Source organism: Strongylocentrotus purpuratus, unplaced genomic scaffold, assembly GCF_000002235.5.
Source record: "Strongylocentrotus purpuratus isolate Spur 01 unplaced genomic scaffold, Spur_5.0 spur5_scaffold_1, whole genome shotgun sequence".
NCBI classification, from domain to species: domain Eukaryota; kingdom Metazoa; phylum Echinodermata; class Echinoidea; order Camarodonta; family Strongylocentrotidae; genus Strongylocentrotus; species Strongylocentrotus purpuratus.
In genome coordinates, this window is record NW_022145594.1 from 40,245,795 (window position 1) to 40,264,652 (window position 18,858).

The 18,858-nt window shown below is 38.9% G+C and overlaps 1 protein-coding gene across 2 annotated transcripts in view; it reads right to left on the reverse strand.

Moving 5' to 3' along the window:
* The window catches only part of LOC583158 (transcriptional regulator prz1), a 29,133-nt gene extending 17,499 nt beyond the window's left edge, over window positions 1-11,634 (reverse strand). The window contains exon 1 of one of the 2 annotated variants that reach the window (XM_003730339.3): window positions 11,549-11,634. In XM_003730339.3, coding sequence (XP_003730387.2) covers window positions 11,549-11,597 — 49 coding nt within the window. In that variant the 5' untranslated portion in view covers window positions 11,598-11,634. Of the gene's footprint in view, window positions 1-1,360; window positions 1,909-11,548 lie in introns of those variants that run through there. The other variant, XM_783083.5, reaches the window with a different exon arrangement.
* Window positions 11,635-18,858: the final 7,224 nt, after the last annotated feature.

An 18,858-nucleotide genomic window follows, 5' to 3' on the forward strand; every position in this document is an offset into this window, starting at 1 on the left:
TTGAGTCTTGACCAGTTGTTAAGCTCTGGTAAAAGGCCAAATAAAAAAAAAACATGTTTAGCGTCCTAGGAAGGAGGACGCCCTTTTTTCTTCTTTTTTTTTCTTTCAAAATGGCCGCTCTAAAGGGCCGCTCGGTACATTTTCGCTGACAGTCGGGCTATTTTTCAAGATGGCCGTCGACACTAATATTCAAATATCAGAAATATTTCATTTTAGCAGTGTTTTTCAGAGTTTTTTTCTTTAAAAAAAAAAAAAAAAAAAAGAAGAAAAAAAAAAAAAGGAAGCGGGCGGGGACGCTAAACATGATTTTATTTTACATGGCCTTAAATGCAGACGCATTTCAAGCGAAATTTACTTTGAAAAGTCATCATTTGTTTTGTACAGGGCGTAGGCATATGCAGATATAATGGGCCCCTCAAAAATATTGAGTTTCGAGGTAGTTTGTCATATGTGATAGATATTGAAAGGAGGAGGGGGCGGGGGCGGGGGCGAGTGAGTATACGTGAAGGACATAGGGGGAAGTGCGATGGCTCAGTGGTTGAGCAGTGATCTCGAAACTGGGAGGTGCCGGGTTCGAAACCAAGTCGATGCGCTAGTGCCCTTTGGTAAGATATTAATCACCATTACCAAGTCCATCGAAGGAGACTGAAAGCTGTTGATACAATTGTTGCTTTAATACTTAGCAGTCAGGTAAAACAGACAAACATCCAAACAAAGAATTAAAGATAAACTAGGCATATAAAATGATATACCATGTATAAAGAAATGTGGCAAGAGTTTCACAATTTTAGGTTTTAAGGCCCAAGTTCCCACTAATATCTCCCCCCTCTCTCTCTCTCTCTCTCTCTCTCTCTCTCTTTCAGCTCAAATATAATTCACCATTTCCAACATGAGAGTTATATCGCAAAGCCATGTTAATACAGCGAATGCCTTGCAGAAAAGTAACACAAGTTTTATTTAAAAATGTTGATGTAATTCGTTTATATCCTGTCGGTACTCAATGCTGAAGTGTACGCGACTCCCAAAAACTCTAATAAACAGAGCATTATGAAAAGGTGTAAATTCGACGAAGTCTTACTTCCTTTCTCGGTTATCACACAATCAATAATTATAGACCAATGAGGGAAATGCAGAATATCAAGAAAAATACGAAAGTCGTATGTTTACTAAAAGATAAGAAGAAGAAGAAGGAGAAGAAGAGGAAGGAGAAGAAGAAGGAGAGAAGAAGAAGAAGAAGAAGAAGAAGAAGAAGAAGAAGAAGAAGAAGAAGAAGAAGAAGAAGAAGAAGATGAAGAAGCAGAACAACATGAATTTACCAGCAATAGGCAAAACAAATGAATTCACAGTTAGAGGTACATACCTATCGTCTCTTTAACATTTTTGCAGAAATCCGGCCCACCAAAGCCATCAACAAGAACATTATTATCTTTCATGGTTGGTCTCTTGTGCGGGTATATGATCCTCCAAGACCGCCTCTAAATCATATCCAAGTTCAGTTGGGAAGGGGTAATGCCTGTGAAGTCATGTCTCTTTAATGTTGCTTGGTCGAAAGCAGTCTTACAGAACGAACTTCAAGTCGTATTATCAGTTATGATGAAAATGGTGGTGACGTCGATTTAATTATTCATCAGAGTGAAGGTCTTCATTCGTCTTGGGTTTCGAATCCTGCGCCTCATGAGGTCATCAAATCTCTGCGAAATCGGGTACACAATATTGAAAGTCCAGGAAAACTATTGATGAATCCTCCGTACAGGAATACCACAGACCCCACGCAAAAAGGTCATCACAGTGCTCTCCGGTGGATAGTAATGTTATGTAACAGTAAACCGTGTTCGGAGGTATGAAAGCCCAAGTCCATGTCCAGCTGATCCACGCCGTAATGTTAGCCCCGTCTAGCGGGGGCGTATTTAGGATTATCTTTTCTAAAGGGGGTGGGGGGGGGGGGGGTAATGTGTTGGCGTAATCAACAATGCACTATCATTCGAAGACTGTATCACACATACAGCCATGTACGTACATACACGAATGGAAAATGTGTGTGTGTATGTTAAAAGCACTGTAAAGGAAGGGGTGTAAAACAATTACGAAGGGGTGACTTCATCTCCCCTTAGTACCTCGTAAAGAAACGGAGGGGTGTTATAACATTTCCCAGACAATGGGTCATTGACCGGAGATTACTGAGTAGAAGGCTATTAGCAGCTACACATCGGGGATAATCGGAAAACAACTTATGAATATTCATTAGTAAACAACAGGAACGGGTACAGTTGTAAAAGCTAGTCTTCGTTTTCCAGTATACGGCGACATTACTAAAGGAAGTTTGTCATACCAGCTAGGGAAGGATGGATGACGAAATCTTTATGAGAAAGGGGAACGTGAGATATAAAAGAAAGAGAGAGAGAGAGAGAGAGAGAGAGAGAGAAAGAGAGAGAGAGAGCGAAGGAAAGAAAAATAGGTAGACAAATATTCATGTACATGTATCTACAGAGAGAGAGAGAGAGAGAGAGAGAGATGGAGAGAAGGAGGGGGAGGGGTACATGATTTTGTTGGTGTCAGTAAGGGTACGATACATGGAAGTGATGCATTGCTATTATGACCACCATCTATTTTAAAGAAGAATAACCATGATTAAAATGAAATGATGTTTTTCTTTCAACAAAATATGTCAACCTATAAACATGATATCACAATCTACCATACCTATATATAATTATAACTCGGTCTTAAATCAGAAATGTTACATCTCCAAACTATGTTTTTAAAGGAAAATGTGACTAAATGAACGGGAAAATAACGTACTATTCAAGTTCAGGTATGGGTGAGAAGACTATCCCCATCTTCATCTTTGTTTAGTTTTGCACAACTGTAAAATGTAGTTTATTCAGCTGAATAATCCCTATGTCTTCCGTTAAGACACTCCAGTTCTAGGAATCGTTTAAAAGACAAGGGGGCAACGAAGCGTAGCCTACCCCTATCTCGTCCTCCGTGCTCATGGTGTGTGTGTACTCACTAATGTATTTGCTTGTAGTTTATAGATATAGACCTTGAACGACAAAATGGGTATGAGACAAGCGTCTAGTGGGGGCATTTAGAGAAAGAGAGATAGACATAGTGAGGGAGAGAGAGAGAGAGAGAGAGTTTGTGTACGCATGTGCGTGTAAAATAATGTATTTATATAGTGAACAGAGGGAACTTGATAGTTCACTTACTTATTCATCTTCCATAATTATTCAGTGAGATCATCGCAAAACAAACAAACACAGAACATTAGGAACGGATGGAGTTCTACAACAACAAAGTCATGGAAAATGATGAGAGGGGGGGGGGGGGGGCTGAGAAGATATTAGCTTGTAAGTGTAATAAAAGAATTGGCTTTCTTCACGGATGTCTTGATACATTTATAATTAATATTGGAACAGACTCTTCTAAAGAGATCTATTTGTTAATTTGACACCATTCTTAATCACCTCTTACTTTTGCATCCGTACATGTATTTTTATAAACAAAAATCATCATAATAGGGTCTGCGCGTTAAGACTAGCTAACCCGACGCAGACTCCTTTCTACGGAAGATGTGTAGTTAGTGAGTCCAGTCGCCTGCCTGGGGCCAGTTTCTCGAAACCATCATAAGTTCAAGTTCGTGGATATCCCATAGAAAATCGTATTGATTCTATACCACATGTTACAACGGGATGTCCAAGAAGTTAGAATTATGATGGTTTAGAGAAACGGCCCCAGCTTTTCATCTTATCATATCTCTTTTATATAGCGTATCATGACCAGGAACAATTTGGCCTAGTTATTTTATTAGGAAGGTGGGATACCATAATTGTACTTAAAGGGAGAAATGAGAGAGGAGAAACAGAGAGAGAGAGAGAGAGAGAGAGAGGAGGGGTTTACTCCAAGAGACATTTAAAGCTAGCGCTATTGAACACATTTACATCTCCATGTTCTTATTAAGATTTCTATTAAAACGCTTCGATAAATTTCAACATATTGGTATATTGAACACAAAATACGAAAATCAAAGAAAGAAAAACACATACAAATATATAAAAAATGGTCAGAAAATAAGGAGGAAGAATGAAAGTTCCAGTCATCCAAGAAAGAACCCGAGATACATCACATGTCAGTGATCACGTGATATACACGTATCAGTCACGATACACAATCTTCTATGCCATCCACACGTAGATTTTGGCGTCGATGGAATTGAGTATACCAGGAAAGGTTATGTAACAGTCGAGGAGCCCCCACAGGATTATCCACACTATCATGAGGATGTCTTTGAACTCAGAATTGAAGTCAATATCGATGGCTCATCCGTGTTCTGGGTCCCTTTCCGGGAACATTATGTAAATGAGAAGGGATTGATTCCCCTTCGTCAATGGATTATAGCGTGTGTAATGAGAAGATAGCACTTGGCTTCCTGGACTTACGGGAAAGAACCGTTATTCATCAGAAAGGATTGATAAATAAAAGGGAAAATGGATTTCTAGGTAATGAGCGGTTCGACTTCTACTTTAGAGGGTGAATTGCATTTTGCTCTTCAACCAGTTTGAGCAACAAAAAAAGAATAGGAAAGTTATGAATTTTAGAAGGTGCAATCAATCAAACAGAAAATGGAAAATTTGTAACGAGTCTTGCTAGAACCCCTCCCATTTGCCCTATACAAAAAACAAAACAAAAATCATCCAGAATACATGCAAATAATTATGTTATGCAAACCCTCTGTAATTTTATTTTCTTCTAAATTTCGTGGTAGTGACCGGTTCAACTTCTAATTTAGAGGGTGAATTGCCATTTGGTCTGCAACCATGCAGTTCGTCTACTATGTACATGTGGGTAGTGGACGAACCAGCTGTAGACTAAACGGCAATAAACCCTTCAAAGCCCGGCCCCTCCACTCAGTGTTATTTAGGGTAAGGGGGGGGGGGGGGCTTCAAAGCATGTGCTGGAGGAAAGTTCTGGACATGCTGTAGAAGCATCGGATGCTAGTATAGCACTTTTAAAGGGCAAGTCCACCAACTCCATCCTGATATTAAGTTGGTTTTAATAGAAGCATAAACATTAGAGAAACAGGCCAGTGAAAGATTGAGCCCCCCCCCCAAAAAAAAAAAAATGCTTAAAAATAGGAAAGTTATGGATTTTTGAAGGTGCAATCGATCAACAACACAAAATGGCAAATTTGTAACGAATCTTGCGAAAACCCCTCTCATTTGCCCTATACCAAAAAACAACAACATACAGTTACCCTGGATAGTGGCTGCCGGGCTCACGATCAAAAAAAAATATTGGGCAAAAAGAATTTCTATTTTCGGTTTAAATTAATTAAAAAAAATTGGAGTGGACTTTAAAAGATTATTATTATTATTATATCTAATTAATGCAAATAATTATGGTATTTTTCATGCAAGCCCTGTGTGAAACTAATCTATGCCACCATTAATAATTAAGAAAATGAAAGTTTATGATATTTTCTTGATGGAGGAAATTGGAGAGGAGCTCCCTTTTGGCAGCTTAAACAATTCCCATTTTCGAGTGGATGATGCCCAAGCGTTCACTAATTTTTTCTCTCTCATTTTTTGTTTTAATTCAAACCAACTTAATATCCAATTGAAGTTATACTTTTGAATTGTTTGGGGTCATGATAAGTGATAATTAAGTAGTACAGTATTAAGTAGGCTTATACAGAGAGGTCGTTACACCCTCTTTTATTACACAAATTGTGTGCAGAAAATGAACATCGTCGAATTTAACAAATGTATTAAATGAATAGTTGCAAGTGATTCATTTGGGAAAAATAACGATAAAAGAAAATAGAATTTAAGTGAAAATTACGTTCTATATATCTATAAATTTTCATATTTGTTATAACAACTATACTTTTGAAATGAATATTAACGTGACAGTTTAAAAAGACCTTCTTTTTTCATGTTTTCAGGCCACCGAAAATACTTCGTGTATAACTTTTTTTGGGCCAAAATTCGAACTACATGTACCTTTGTACAATGCAAATTGAGTCATAATCGCGAACAATATTTTAAAAATATCTTCTGTTTTACTAATACGTCCATATTTAGAATTATTAATCCTAGCAACATCAACAAAAGAAAATCGCTTCCAGAAATTGAAAACAAGAGTATTTGAAACTTGAAACTAGATATTACTCTGTTGTTACGAATGTAACAACAGTTCTGGCAGACACATTATCAACAATCTTCTAAGTAAAATCATCATTACTGAACCAAAATATCTCCCCGTGGCATGTAAAAGAACTTTGTATGAGACGTTCCCTCAAGTTTTCGGAGTTTTCAAGAAACATTATTTCGGTTTTATGTAAAGTTTTATTCCAGAAGATTGTTGATAATGTGTCGCTTAGAACTATAGTCGTAACAACATAGTGAACTCATTTAAATCAATTATTTCTATGTCTAAAACTCCAGTGAATAAAATACCACAAATTCACTACAGTGACAACATGACTAAGTACGTGTAGTCTTATTTGTTATAATGTACAACGTTTCCATATAATCAATGCCATCATTTTATATGGTCCGAAAACATGTTGCCCCGGGTTTTATTTCAGGCAAGTCATTAGCGTTAAAGGGATATGGTAACTTTGTCTCAGATTCTGAAATAAAATTCTGGATTTAGCTCATGATGCAATGATAATTATAAACCTTTAGGTCAGTCAGGAACCCCATGACATTTACAAGCCGATCGTCTGTCTGATTATCAAGATATTTATGATTGAAATTACAAATTTTGAAAACCGTTCGCCTGACGGTTTTCATAACACTAAAGTCTATTGGGGAAAACGAGTATGGTAAAACCGGTCACTCAAAGATTTTTACTTTTTTGAGGCACTTCTTGATCATTTTGAAGGGCAATTTTTTAAGGGCTTCAATATTACACCATATCACAGACACTGATAACAAGTAGGGCCGTGTATCTCAGATTTAACATTGTTAAACGATCCCTTTAAGATATGAACTTTATGCCAACCTAATGGATTAGGTTTAGGCTTACTCATGAATGTACTATACCGACTAATTGTAAACTAAAGAAGAAATTACCAACCATCCCCAAGCTGTTATGTATTTCAGCAATTTTTCTTGGTTTTCAAGTAGCTTAAATAGTGGTTCCCTTTTTTAAAGACCCACCCTACAGTTAACAAGTAAATTGTTCATAACCCTTATAAATTTGATGTTTGTTTTACAAGAATTAAAGGTAGACAGGTTGTTGAATAATCTTAGACTTAAGCTTTAATATGTCACATTCTCAAGAAACGTAAATCGGGATAAATCAATATTTTCCATACTTGAACAAAAAAATTAGTAAGGTTATGACTAATGTGTTTGTTAACTGAATATATTTGTAAATTGCAAATGAAAGTTAAACCGCAGTTCGAGATTACTTATTGCATGGCTTACAACACGACTGTCTGAAGCGGCGGTAAGTGAACAGATAAACAAAGACATTGCATGAATCTATTACTACAAATGAAATCAAACCTCAATTCGATATTAATTGCATAGCTTACAACACGACTGTCTGAAGCGGCGGTAAGTGAACAGATAAACAAAGACATTGGTGATATGGCTGATGTATTTGAGTTGGTAGAAGAAATAAATGGTGACGTGGGTCTTCTGAATGAGGCGAGTGAAAAGATCACGTGGAATCTGATCAAGCACAATGTTGGGCAGCCACAGGAGGAAAAATATGACGGTGATGATGATGACAACTTGAGTGGTTTTGTGGTCAGTTGGGTGGTTCCGAAGCTTCTTTGATGATGGCTTTAGCGTGTGGTTGGTTGGTTGGGCTGTCTGTTTGCTGGTTCCAACACGAACATTGGATCGTTGGGTTTCCTGCGTGTTTGGTCCATCATCATGAACAGTGCTTGGTTGGGCTTTGGTTCCAACGTTCTCTGCTGAGGTCGAGAGGGAACCAACTGCTGAGGACACTGTAGCACTTACTGATGGAATGGATCCTGGTGATGACACGACATGGTCCAAAGCTCGAATACTTGGTTGACCACCGAATGCAGCAGATCCGGTGATCATCTGTTGGCGGATTATCTGGTGGGCCCGAATGAACTTGTAGATGCGAAGGTATAAGCCTGCAATACCTAAGGCAGAAGCACAAAACACAACGGCTTGGGCTTTGGCATACACGTCACGCCCCCATGGTACACCGCCGTAGATATTGCATCCGTATACGTTCCGGCGTCTTATCGATGTCGTAATGAAGAAGAACGGCACATGTAGCCCGAAAGCGACAACGGTGCAAGCGACTGAGATCAAGACGGCTGCTCGTCGTCCAATTCGTCTTTCGAATGGCTTACAGACAGCCTGGTAGCGGTAGAACGCTATCCAGGTGGTCAGGAAGAGGCCAGCGTAGAGGGCGGACCTCCCTGCAATGACCTCGATGAAACACGCCCAGGGATGCTCACCGTGGAAGAAAACCATCACAATCTTCATACCGTTGATGATGCTAGCGATGAGATCGACAACGGCGAGGGCGATGAACGTGATGTCGGTCGCATTCTTAATTCCTAGACGACCGAAGACGACGATGATTGTTATGTTGCCAGGAATCCCAAAGGCAGCTGCTAAACAACCAACAATCAAACGGAGTATGTAGATATCAGTAAACATGGTGGAGGATTTCAGCAAATTATTTGCTAAATGAGAACCATCGGATCTTGAATGAGATTTTTCGTAAGAGTCCTAATTTGTTCGAAGTCAGGTATACAATTTGCATTACGGAAACAAAAAGATATTACGCAAGTCTATAGACGACAGAGACGAAAACCGTGCCTCAAAATGAGGAGATCCAAACATACCATCTAACTTTATATTTGCATCCAATCTCATCATTAGAGGTACGAAGTCTGAACTGCCGAGAAAATTCTCTTAATTAATGGGTCATGTAAAAAAATCATGAGGTTTTTCTATATAAAGCAAAATAATACTGTACCCGTCGAGATATGCACGAACACTATATTGCAGGAATAATGTCCATGTTTTCATAAACGGAAGTTTCCCTGACAGGGGCTCCACTTCTCCACAAGGAAGAATATCAAGATCGTTCCAATTTGGTGAACTTTCTTCTCTTTCTTAATTTTTTTTAATTTTTTTTTTTTACTGCCAATCAATATATCTCTATAATTACATTGCTTTGAAAACCTTTTAGAGTCTGACTATTATATTTAGTCATTAGGGAGTTCTTTTCGGTGCACATAACGGGATAAAAATCCATAACGTTTCAACATTTTTTTCCAATTCTTCTCTGTAAAACATCTCGGTGATACATTATAAGAGTAATACAAAAATGGGAGCAGCACATCATTGTGGGGCATTTTGTCATTACCATTTTATTAAAAGCTATTGACCACACATTCAAAGTGAAATAGTCACTTCACTTAGGCCTTTCATCATCTCGTGATGAAAAAGATCTGAAATGTATATTCGCAAAAAAGAAGCGATTTGCCGTCATCTTTGAAACCAATTTTGCTCGATCTCATACAAACCAAAACCGAGGTACCTTATCAATAACGAATTGCAGCCTTAAACTTTACAAACGAATCTTGCTTTCTAGACCTTCAATCTCCTATTCATAGATCGAAATACTTTGAGTTTCAGTTAGCATAAAGTCTTTCTGCCCTTAAAGGGAACCGGTATATTTGTCTCAGATTCTGGATTAAGCTCATGCTGCAATGATAATTATAAACCTTTAGGAACCCCATGACTTTTACAAGCCGGTCGCATGTCTGATTATCAAGATATGTATGATTGGAAATCGAAGCCAAATTTTGCGTTTGCCTAATGGTTTTCATAACTCTACAGTCTATTAGGGGAAACGAGTATGGTAAAACCGGTCACTCAAAGATTTTTACTTTTTTGAGGCACTTCTTGATCATTTTGAAGCGCGATTTCTTTTGTTTAGGGCTTCAGTATTACATCATATCACAGAAACTGTTAACACGTAGGGCCGTGCATCTCAGATTTAACATTGTTAAACGATGCCTTTAACTTTTGGCACTGAAAAGTTAAATCCATGACTCGTACAGTATCTGAGTGACAGAATAGACCGAGTTATGATATTAAAAGGGAAAATGTTCGTTTGCCATTTCGATTGGTCGTCACGATAGTGCTCTTCCCGGATATTCTAGCGGAAGGTTTCTTTCAATCGGAAAAAAGGATAAAGAAATTAATTGGAAATATGAAATTTGAAGGTCTCCAGTATATAGTTCATGAAAGGTCTTAGAAAGAGCTTCATATATCAAAAAGGTTTCAATTACCATATTCAAATCTAAATGCCAGCAAGCTTTTAATCGATTTGCGGGGCACTAGAGGCTTCAATCGAATACATGAGAGCATAACGGAGTAGAACCTATGATATACCTCTCTTTAGGCGCGCCTCGGTGTAATGGCAGGATGTAACATCCCCTTGAGCCTAAAAAACAGCTATGCCTCTCATATCTGTCAATATTATTTATATTATTTCCAAGTCAATCGGAGAAAAAGTGTTCTCATCTTCTGACAACCCTTAATCAAGTAAACACCTTTTTTTTTAATCCTTGGATATGGAAGTATGTGTGTTCTGTCTCTTAAATAAAGACAGTAATGACTTTTTAATGACTTAAAATCGTGTAAATGGAGTTGGGGCCTTCTCTCTCTTGGTGTATTCAATTCGAAGCTTGCTTGGTCGACATTTTATCGACGGTGAAGAAGTATAAATGTAATATAATGACACAGTTATATTCTACCGCACCGAGCTATCTCTCTCTATCTCTATTCATTCCAATGTTCTTCCTTTTGCCGCCCTCTCCCTCCCCCTCTCTTTCTCTTTATTTCTCTGTCTCTATTTCTTTACAAGGCAGGATTTGATTCATATAGAAATGTATCTACCTCTCTCTCTTCTTCTTCTTCTTCTTTCTCTTTCTCTCCCTGTTTGCCTCCCCCACTCTCCCTCTCTTCTCATTACTCTCACTCTTTCTCGGTCCTGCCTCTCTTTCCCCCTTTCCTTATCCAGGTTCTCCGTCATTCACTGCTGCACAAAGATCTCATTCTACCTAGCAACTCTCTTGTTTTCTCTATCTTGTCCAACTTTCTTTCTATTCCCTGCTTCTTCTTTTCCCCTTTCTTTTTTGCCCTCTCCTTGGTAATCCTCATTACAAAGTTCCTCGCTAGAGGACTTAAAACAGTCGGTCCCCGGGTTGCTTACATTACGTACAACGCAACACGCATGCTGTCTTGGCAGTCAAACAAAACAAGCAAAACAACTAACTCTTGGCAAATAACAAGGAGTGGATGGCATAAGAGAGAAAGAAATATTATAACATTACATTGGAAGATATGGTGAAGAAATAAGGCAGTCAGGTTGGTCTAAATGAAGTGGATGCTCGAGACAAGAAGAAGTAGAGGGAGGGAGTATATCCTCATGGCGCGAAAGTCGGTAACCTCTCGTAAGAGGGAAAATGCTGACTTTACTCAGTGATGATGATGATAAATAATAGTGATTAAAAATTAAAAAAACTTACCAATTTGCTGGATTTCATTCTTGGTCTTTGTTTCACTGACGGGCGGCATTTTGGAACACTTGGGCAAATGCTGTTACCGGCTTTCTGCATGGCCACGATCATTACCACTTGATCGGTGATCGAACCTTCCAGGTTCCAACTACCATCTGTTTTCCCTTAGAGCTAATATTTCTCCATTTTCTCAAAAGAATGTCTCTAAAGTATGAGGAGAAAATTTCGCATTGAAGAAACAGTTCAATAAACGATGCTTCTTTTTAAACGGACACCGACTTAAAGCGGAATGATCTACTTCATCTCTTAACGTTATGTTTTGGCTTGGATAATTTTAACGACGGAGCAAGATAGAAAGCTAACAAAAAGCGTGAAATTTAAAACGGCGCCTCAGATCCTGGCTATCATAATGTATCTACGTAAACATGTACATTAAAGATAACTCTCCTTGTGATTTCGACAAGTTTGAATGTTCTATTCTAAAACAGAAAGCAGTAAGTTCTTGGTCCTCCGCTCCAACGAGGTCCAGGCCTATATGGGTCCGGAACGAGCTTGTCTCCAATAATCTTCGCAAGCTCTCAGTCCCTAAGGGGACCTAATCATGACTCTAACGGTCTCTCGCGGTCAACTAGACCCGAAGTCTAGCGGCAGTCTGATGTCCGGCTTAGGGTACCGGTTCATGGCACAAAGGCGTGATGGTAGGGGCAAACCGTTACATAATAGACCCCTATCTTTTGCAAGCAGATTATACTAGCTCATTCATGTTCATCGCTAAAAGAAGGAAGTTGTATGCTTCGCCAGGTACCATCTTGACCATGATGATTAGTAGTCTAGAAAAACAGCGCGGCTTTCATCATGATCAAACAGATTTTAGTAATCACTTCAAGAGGATGTTTTAGTAGGCCATACAAACATTATTTTACATTATTAGCATATCATGTCCTAAGTTTGGAGGGGAAAATAATTTAATTATACCTTTAAATTTGTATTTAAATTTCTACGTTCATTCAGCTTTCCATTAATATAAAGTTGTATTTTCATCGGATAAGGTCTTTAAAAAGTAAACAGCGGTATAGATAGGCACATCAGGAGCAGGGAGTACTAAATAGGCCTACTCAGAGTCGATCCTATTCAAAATATGAAATACATTTTGCTGGGATATATAATATATTGTAAAATATTAATAAATCTGGTTCAGACACATGTATATGCTTGATATATTTTGAACGCATGATCTCATTGAACTGTTTCACGCTCTCGAATATTGAAAGAGATTAATTACTCAAACAAAATTGCTTATAAGGTCTATGTATATGACTAGACTACCAATAAACAGCTGGCCGAACTCGGTCACGCTCTAATGAACATGGTCTATTGATCACCAAATATTGACCAATTGTCTTCATTCATTGAACATGACCATCATAATTGTTGACATTCGCTTAGTTCACACGGCGTCCGTTAACTTTAGGTTTTATCTCAATTTCAAATTCCAATGTTGCTTTTGTCTATTGGTTTTAAGATGGCGCTTTTCGATCTCTCCGAGATTCTTTACGTTATAAAAACGTAATAACTTCATAGTTAAATAACATACATATTCGTAGTTTTAGCTTTGACGTTTCATTAAATTATTAGAGAAAGAAGACGATTCGTTGTACCATTCTCGACTCTTAATCCTTGTCTGAATTCAGTTCCCACCCCCCCCCCTTCCCGCGCGAAGCGTGGAAGCATTGACGTTTCATTAAATTATTAGAGAAAGAAGAAGTTCGTTGTACCGTTCTCGACTCTTAATCCTTGTCTAAATTCAGTTTCTTTTGACGTTTCATGAAATTATTAAAGAAAGAAGACGATTCGTTGTACCATTCTCGACTCTTAATCCTTGTCCCTACCCGCGCGAAGCGCGGAGGCTTTGACGTTTCATTACAGTTCTCGACTCTTAATCCTTTTTCTTCCTACGTCCTCTTCCTTTCGTCTTTCTCTCTCTCTCCTTTTTTTTGGCCGGCGTTTTTTTTTTTTTGGGGGGGGGGGGGGGACCGCCCCCACCGCTCCCCCTGGCTACACGCCTGTATCCTCTCTGTCTCTCATTATCCCTCTCGCCCACTCTCTACTTCTTTTTTTGCACTTTTGCGCTTGTACAGGCCATCCCCCCACCTGAAATATTCGGGGGATATATCCCCCATCCCCCATCCCCCCCCCCCCCCCCGGGATCGGCACCCATGCTGGTAAGTGTCCCTTTTCAGGTACGAGAAGTACCCCTTACCACCTCTAAGAAGTGTTCTTTTCACCTCTGATAATTGCCCCAAATTAAAATCTGACAGGTACACGTTTTACTTTGCTCTGTTTTTATTTTGATGAGTGCCACTGTTCACCTTTGATAAGTGCCCCTTTTAGTTTGATACGTGCTCCTTTTACTTTCATAAAAATGCCCCTTTCCATTCTGATAAGCGCCCCTTTTCCTTCTCATCTAATCAATCAAATAACCAATAATTGCCCCTATCAAAATCTGACCGGCGCCCTTTTTTCTTTATAATAAGGGCCCTTTCCCATTCTCATAAGTGCCCTTTTCATCTCTGGTGAGTTCCTCTTTTCAGGTGCGAGAAATTTCCCTTTGATATTTTTTCCCTTTTTTTTTTACTTTGACTCGTGCCCCTTCTCCTTTTTAATAAGTGCACGCTTCCCTTCTGATAAGTGCCCTTTTTCCTCACAAAAAGCTCTTCCCTTTCTCTTAAATGCTAATTTTCATCTCTGATAATTCCCCCTTTTATCTTGACACGTGCCCCTTTTCCTTTCTAGTAAGTACCATACTATTCTTGTCCTTGTTGTGACAAGAAGATCAAAGGAACTTCAGAGTGCTTTCGGATGACGCAAACGCTGTAATTCTGCTTCATATTGTCATGCTTGCATCCGTGTACACCCCAGAGTCAAATAATTAAATGCATATCTACCTTGGGTGGTAATATGAACGTTGCCTAGCCAGCCTAGGTCATCTATGTATACATATGTTTTTTGAAGTCGATATATTGGATCCCTCCATTTCCACAGGTTTTTCTTTTAAAGAAATATTTAAAAAAACCATTATACTGGATAATGATTCAGAGGCGGCGGAGCGACTTCCAAATTGGGGGGCACCAATAGAAAAGGGCACTTTCTGGAGAAAAAAAAGGGCACCTTCAAAGGGAAATCTCAAAGGGAAAATATACAATTTTGTATACACTGGTATACCCCTATTTTGTGATTACATTATCAGTGGCAAACTTAGCAATGGCCTGGTAACTGTGAGGCCCCAGGATCAAAACCGTGTCGATGTGCTATATTAGTGCCCTTTTGAAGGGTATTAATCCTCATTACTGTCATTTATGACTTAAGGGTGTAGGTCCCCTAGTTGATAAGCATAGTAGCATACACATGCTTTAGCATTCACGCAAAACAAACACTGGCAAATTATTCTTCAATAAAATCTGAGAATGTATACTATTATCTAGATCTATTAGGAATAAATCATCGTCAAAATAATTCCATAAATCGGGGTAAAACAAAAAATACATTGGTACAACAATATAAAAGTTGCTTGGCAGGTAGTAGCCAGAAAGGAAGTAACCCTTATAAGTGGCCGACCTAAAGATATATAATTAAAATATAAATATAAGTACCAGGTTACAGGGAAATGACAAAATACATCAGTACAGGGAGAAAAAAGTAATACGACACAGTTCCTGGCATATAATATTCCCGGCCACTCCACTCAGTGTTATTTAGGGTACGCATAATTATGCATGTTCCCTCCTTTTGAAAACACCCCCTGAGTCCGGTGTGTAAAGTCTTTTTTGTGTATGTACGAGCCGGTTTTTGGTGCGTGAAAAGTACCCCTTTACCGGACATTTTGGTAACACGCATGGTATCCCTCCGTTCACGGAGTGGGGGGGGGGGGGATAATATTACAGATAAATGAAACGAAAGGTTAAAAAAAAAGATTGATATTTTGCAATATTTTGACGGGAAAACGGTTGAGAGACTTCTTCTTTTACCTAGGCTTATCAGGACACGAGCACTGATTTCAACTGGTTTAATTTTGTTTGATTCACGCGCGATCCGAACTTCAAGGAAAATTAAAAAAATAAATTAAAGATACTATGTCCCTTTTGCAGCCAACATCAAATTCTGTAGAACTTTGCAGGAATTATGAATAAGGAAACGAAAGGTTAAAAAAAAAGATTGATATTTTGCAATATTTTGACGGGAAAACGGTTGAGAGACTTCTTCTTTTACCTAGGCTTATCAGGACACGAGCACTGATTTCAACTGGTTTAATTTTGTTTGATTCACGCACGATCCGAACTTCAAGGAAAATTTAAAAAATAAATTAAAGATACTATGTCCCTTTTGCAGCCAACATCAAATTCTGTAGAAATTTGCAGGAATTATGAATAAGTTATGTATGTTCTATCTGTAAAATGTAAACGTTAGCAGTATCCTAATATTCAAATTATGCAAGGAAACCCGTTTACTTGCTAGACTTCACTGTCAGACACTTTTGAGAGACTGACTGGCTTTTTCTTCTTTGGTAATAACATACATGAAATGAGCATGCGCATTTGTCTACATCAATAACCCACTTCTTGTAATGGCCAAAAATTAAACTGATTGAATCTTTGCGCAGCAAAAAACGTACGACCATTCGGTACAATGGTCTGAAAATCAGACTATTACTTACTGTATTGCTATCACGTATGTCGATTCGACAACTAATAGTCGTTATTTTCCCACTTAAAGACACTTTCAAGTCCCCCCCCCTTTTTTTTTAAGAGACGTTCTAAAATAGTATTATCTTTCAAATGCCGTTAAAGGAAACCTCATCCCATGAAATATTTAGTTATTCTGAGAGATTTATTGCATTCTTGACCATTAATCTGCAAGATTCCCAATCAAAACGTCTGAGAAAGACAGAAAGCAAGAATAATGTACATTTTCTCAGCACGACATGGGCATCTCAATTTTCTTGATAACGTGACGTATTATGCGAAGTCGTTTATCAAGTAAATGTATTCAAATTTATGGAATCTTCCTTCCCAGATGTGTGTGGTGATGAAGCATTTCATTCACCTGCTATTATCCTTTGTACATGTACTACAATTGCCAGAACGCAAATCGCATCGATAATTTGGTGCTCTTCTTGGGTGAAGGTTTCACCTAAATGAAATAGATTTGTCAACTGCTATACTTATTTTTTTTTAAATAAATGAGTTACAATGAGTTGGGGGGGGGGGGGGGGGGGGGGGGGGTAAGCGGACACTTTTTTTTTTTGGTAGTCGAAAAAAAAATCGTAACGACTCAGCCAACCGAAAAGTCGCTCAGTGGGGGGGGGGGGGGGGGGGGGGGGGGGGGGGGGGGGGGGGGGGTAAGCGGACACTTTTTTTTTTTTTTTTTTGGTCTCGAAATTTGAAAATTTGACATTTTTTTCCGTTGGGGGGGGGGGGGGGGGGGGGGGGTAAGGTCACTTTACGTTAGCCGTGGGCATAATTTTTTTTTTCTTTTAATTAAAAAAAAAAAAAAATAACAAAGGGGGGGGGGGGTGGGGTTTTAGTTTTTTAGGGGGGTTTACACACATAAAAATACCAAAGGGGGGGGGGGGGGGTTGAACCCCCAACCCCCCCCCCCCCTGCGTACGCCCCTGATAGCAGTGAAAGGATGTTCTTTTGTGAGGGTAGAATGAGGAACTGTATATTTTTTCCTCTTTCTTTGTCCGTGATGTTCAAAGTGTTACTTCCTGCATGCATGTAGTCAACATGGGCAGTTAAGTACGTTGACACGCATGGTCAGTCGGCGTTCGTCGTGTTCTCGTCCACTCAATCTAAAAGTCCCTATAGTTGAACGCCAAACAAGACAACTCCCATTTTTTAACGTAGCCAGTATGACGCGGCCTGGGATCGAACCCACGACCTCCCGGTTGTGAGGCGGATGCTCTAAGTGACTGAGCCAACACTCCGGTAATAGCACCTTTAGCAACCATCACATATCCAGATGTCACTCTGACAAAATATCAAAAAATACGATATGTTGGGATGGATATAGCCTGCCGAGCTACTGTAGCACGTAGATATACGGCATTTATTTCATAAAATTAAAAAATTATAAATTCATAACACTAGACTTAATCATGTCCAAAGTATGAAAACAAGTTGTCTGAGAATTCTACGTAGAGAATGGTTTTAAACTTCTTAACATTAATCATGTGAAATCATAATTAGTTTTACTTGTATGCCCTAACCCTTATTATGCCCGGGTTTGAAACACAGAGATAAAACTGAATCAGACCTGAAAAGACCCTATATGCCACCGCATCTTAAACTAGGGACTTTTAGGTTGAGTGGACGAGAACACGACGAACGCCGACTGATCATACGTGTCACTGTCAACGTACTCAACTGCCCATATTGACTACAATTAGAACATGTTACATTACTACATGTTAGATTGCACTAGACGATATACATGCATGCAAGAAGTAACACTATGATTTATGAACATGACGGACAATAGACCATTTTCGTAATGTAACCAAATTTAATGCACAAGTCTTTGTGTAGTGCCTCAATACAAATTATTTCATTCACCTGATAAGAATAATAGTAATGCAGTTTGCATTCTGACTATTCAATAGTCAGAATGCAAACTGCATATATCAAGTGTTGCTAGGTAGGTCAAGCCATAATGTTTGTCCAACCTGGCAACTACTAATGTATGCAGTTTGGATTATGTCTATTGAAATACTATTATTCTTACCAGGTGAATGAAATAATTTGTATTGAGGCACTTCACAAAGACTTTATGCATTAAATTTGGTTACATTACGAAGATGGCCTATTGCTGTGGTAGAATATCCCTTCGCTGCTATTATGTAAAAATGTGTAGAACAGGTGAATATGCATGTGACACCTGTTCTACACATTTTTACATAATAGCAGGGAAGGGATGCAGGCGCGGATCCAGGATTTCTTAGGGGGGGGGGGCCCAAATTTGAAATTATGCGAGCCAAATATTGGTACGTAATGGCGACCAACAGTGGCGTAATGCGGGGGGGGGGGGGGGGGGTCGGTGCAAGGGGGGCGAGTTTCCCCTCCCAGGCTTTGAAGTTTCATTATATTATTAGAGAAAGAAGACGATTCGTTGTACCGTTCTCGAAAATAATTCTCGTCTGAATTTAGTTTTTTCCCTCCCACGCGAAGCGCGGAAAATTTTACGATTTATTAAATTATTATAGATAGAAGACGATCGTTGTAGAGTTCTCGACTCTTAATCCTTGTCTAAATTCAGTCCCCCCC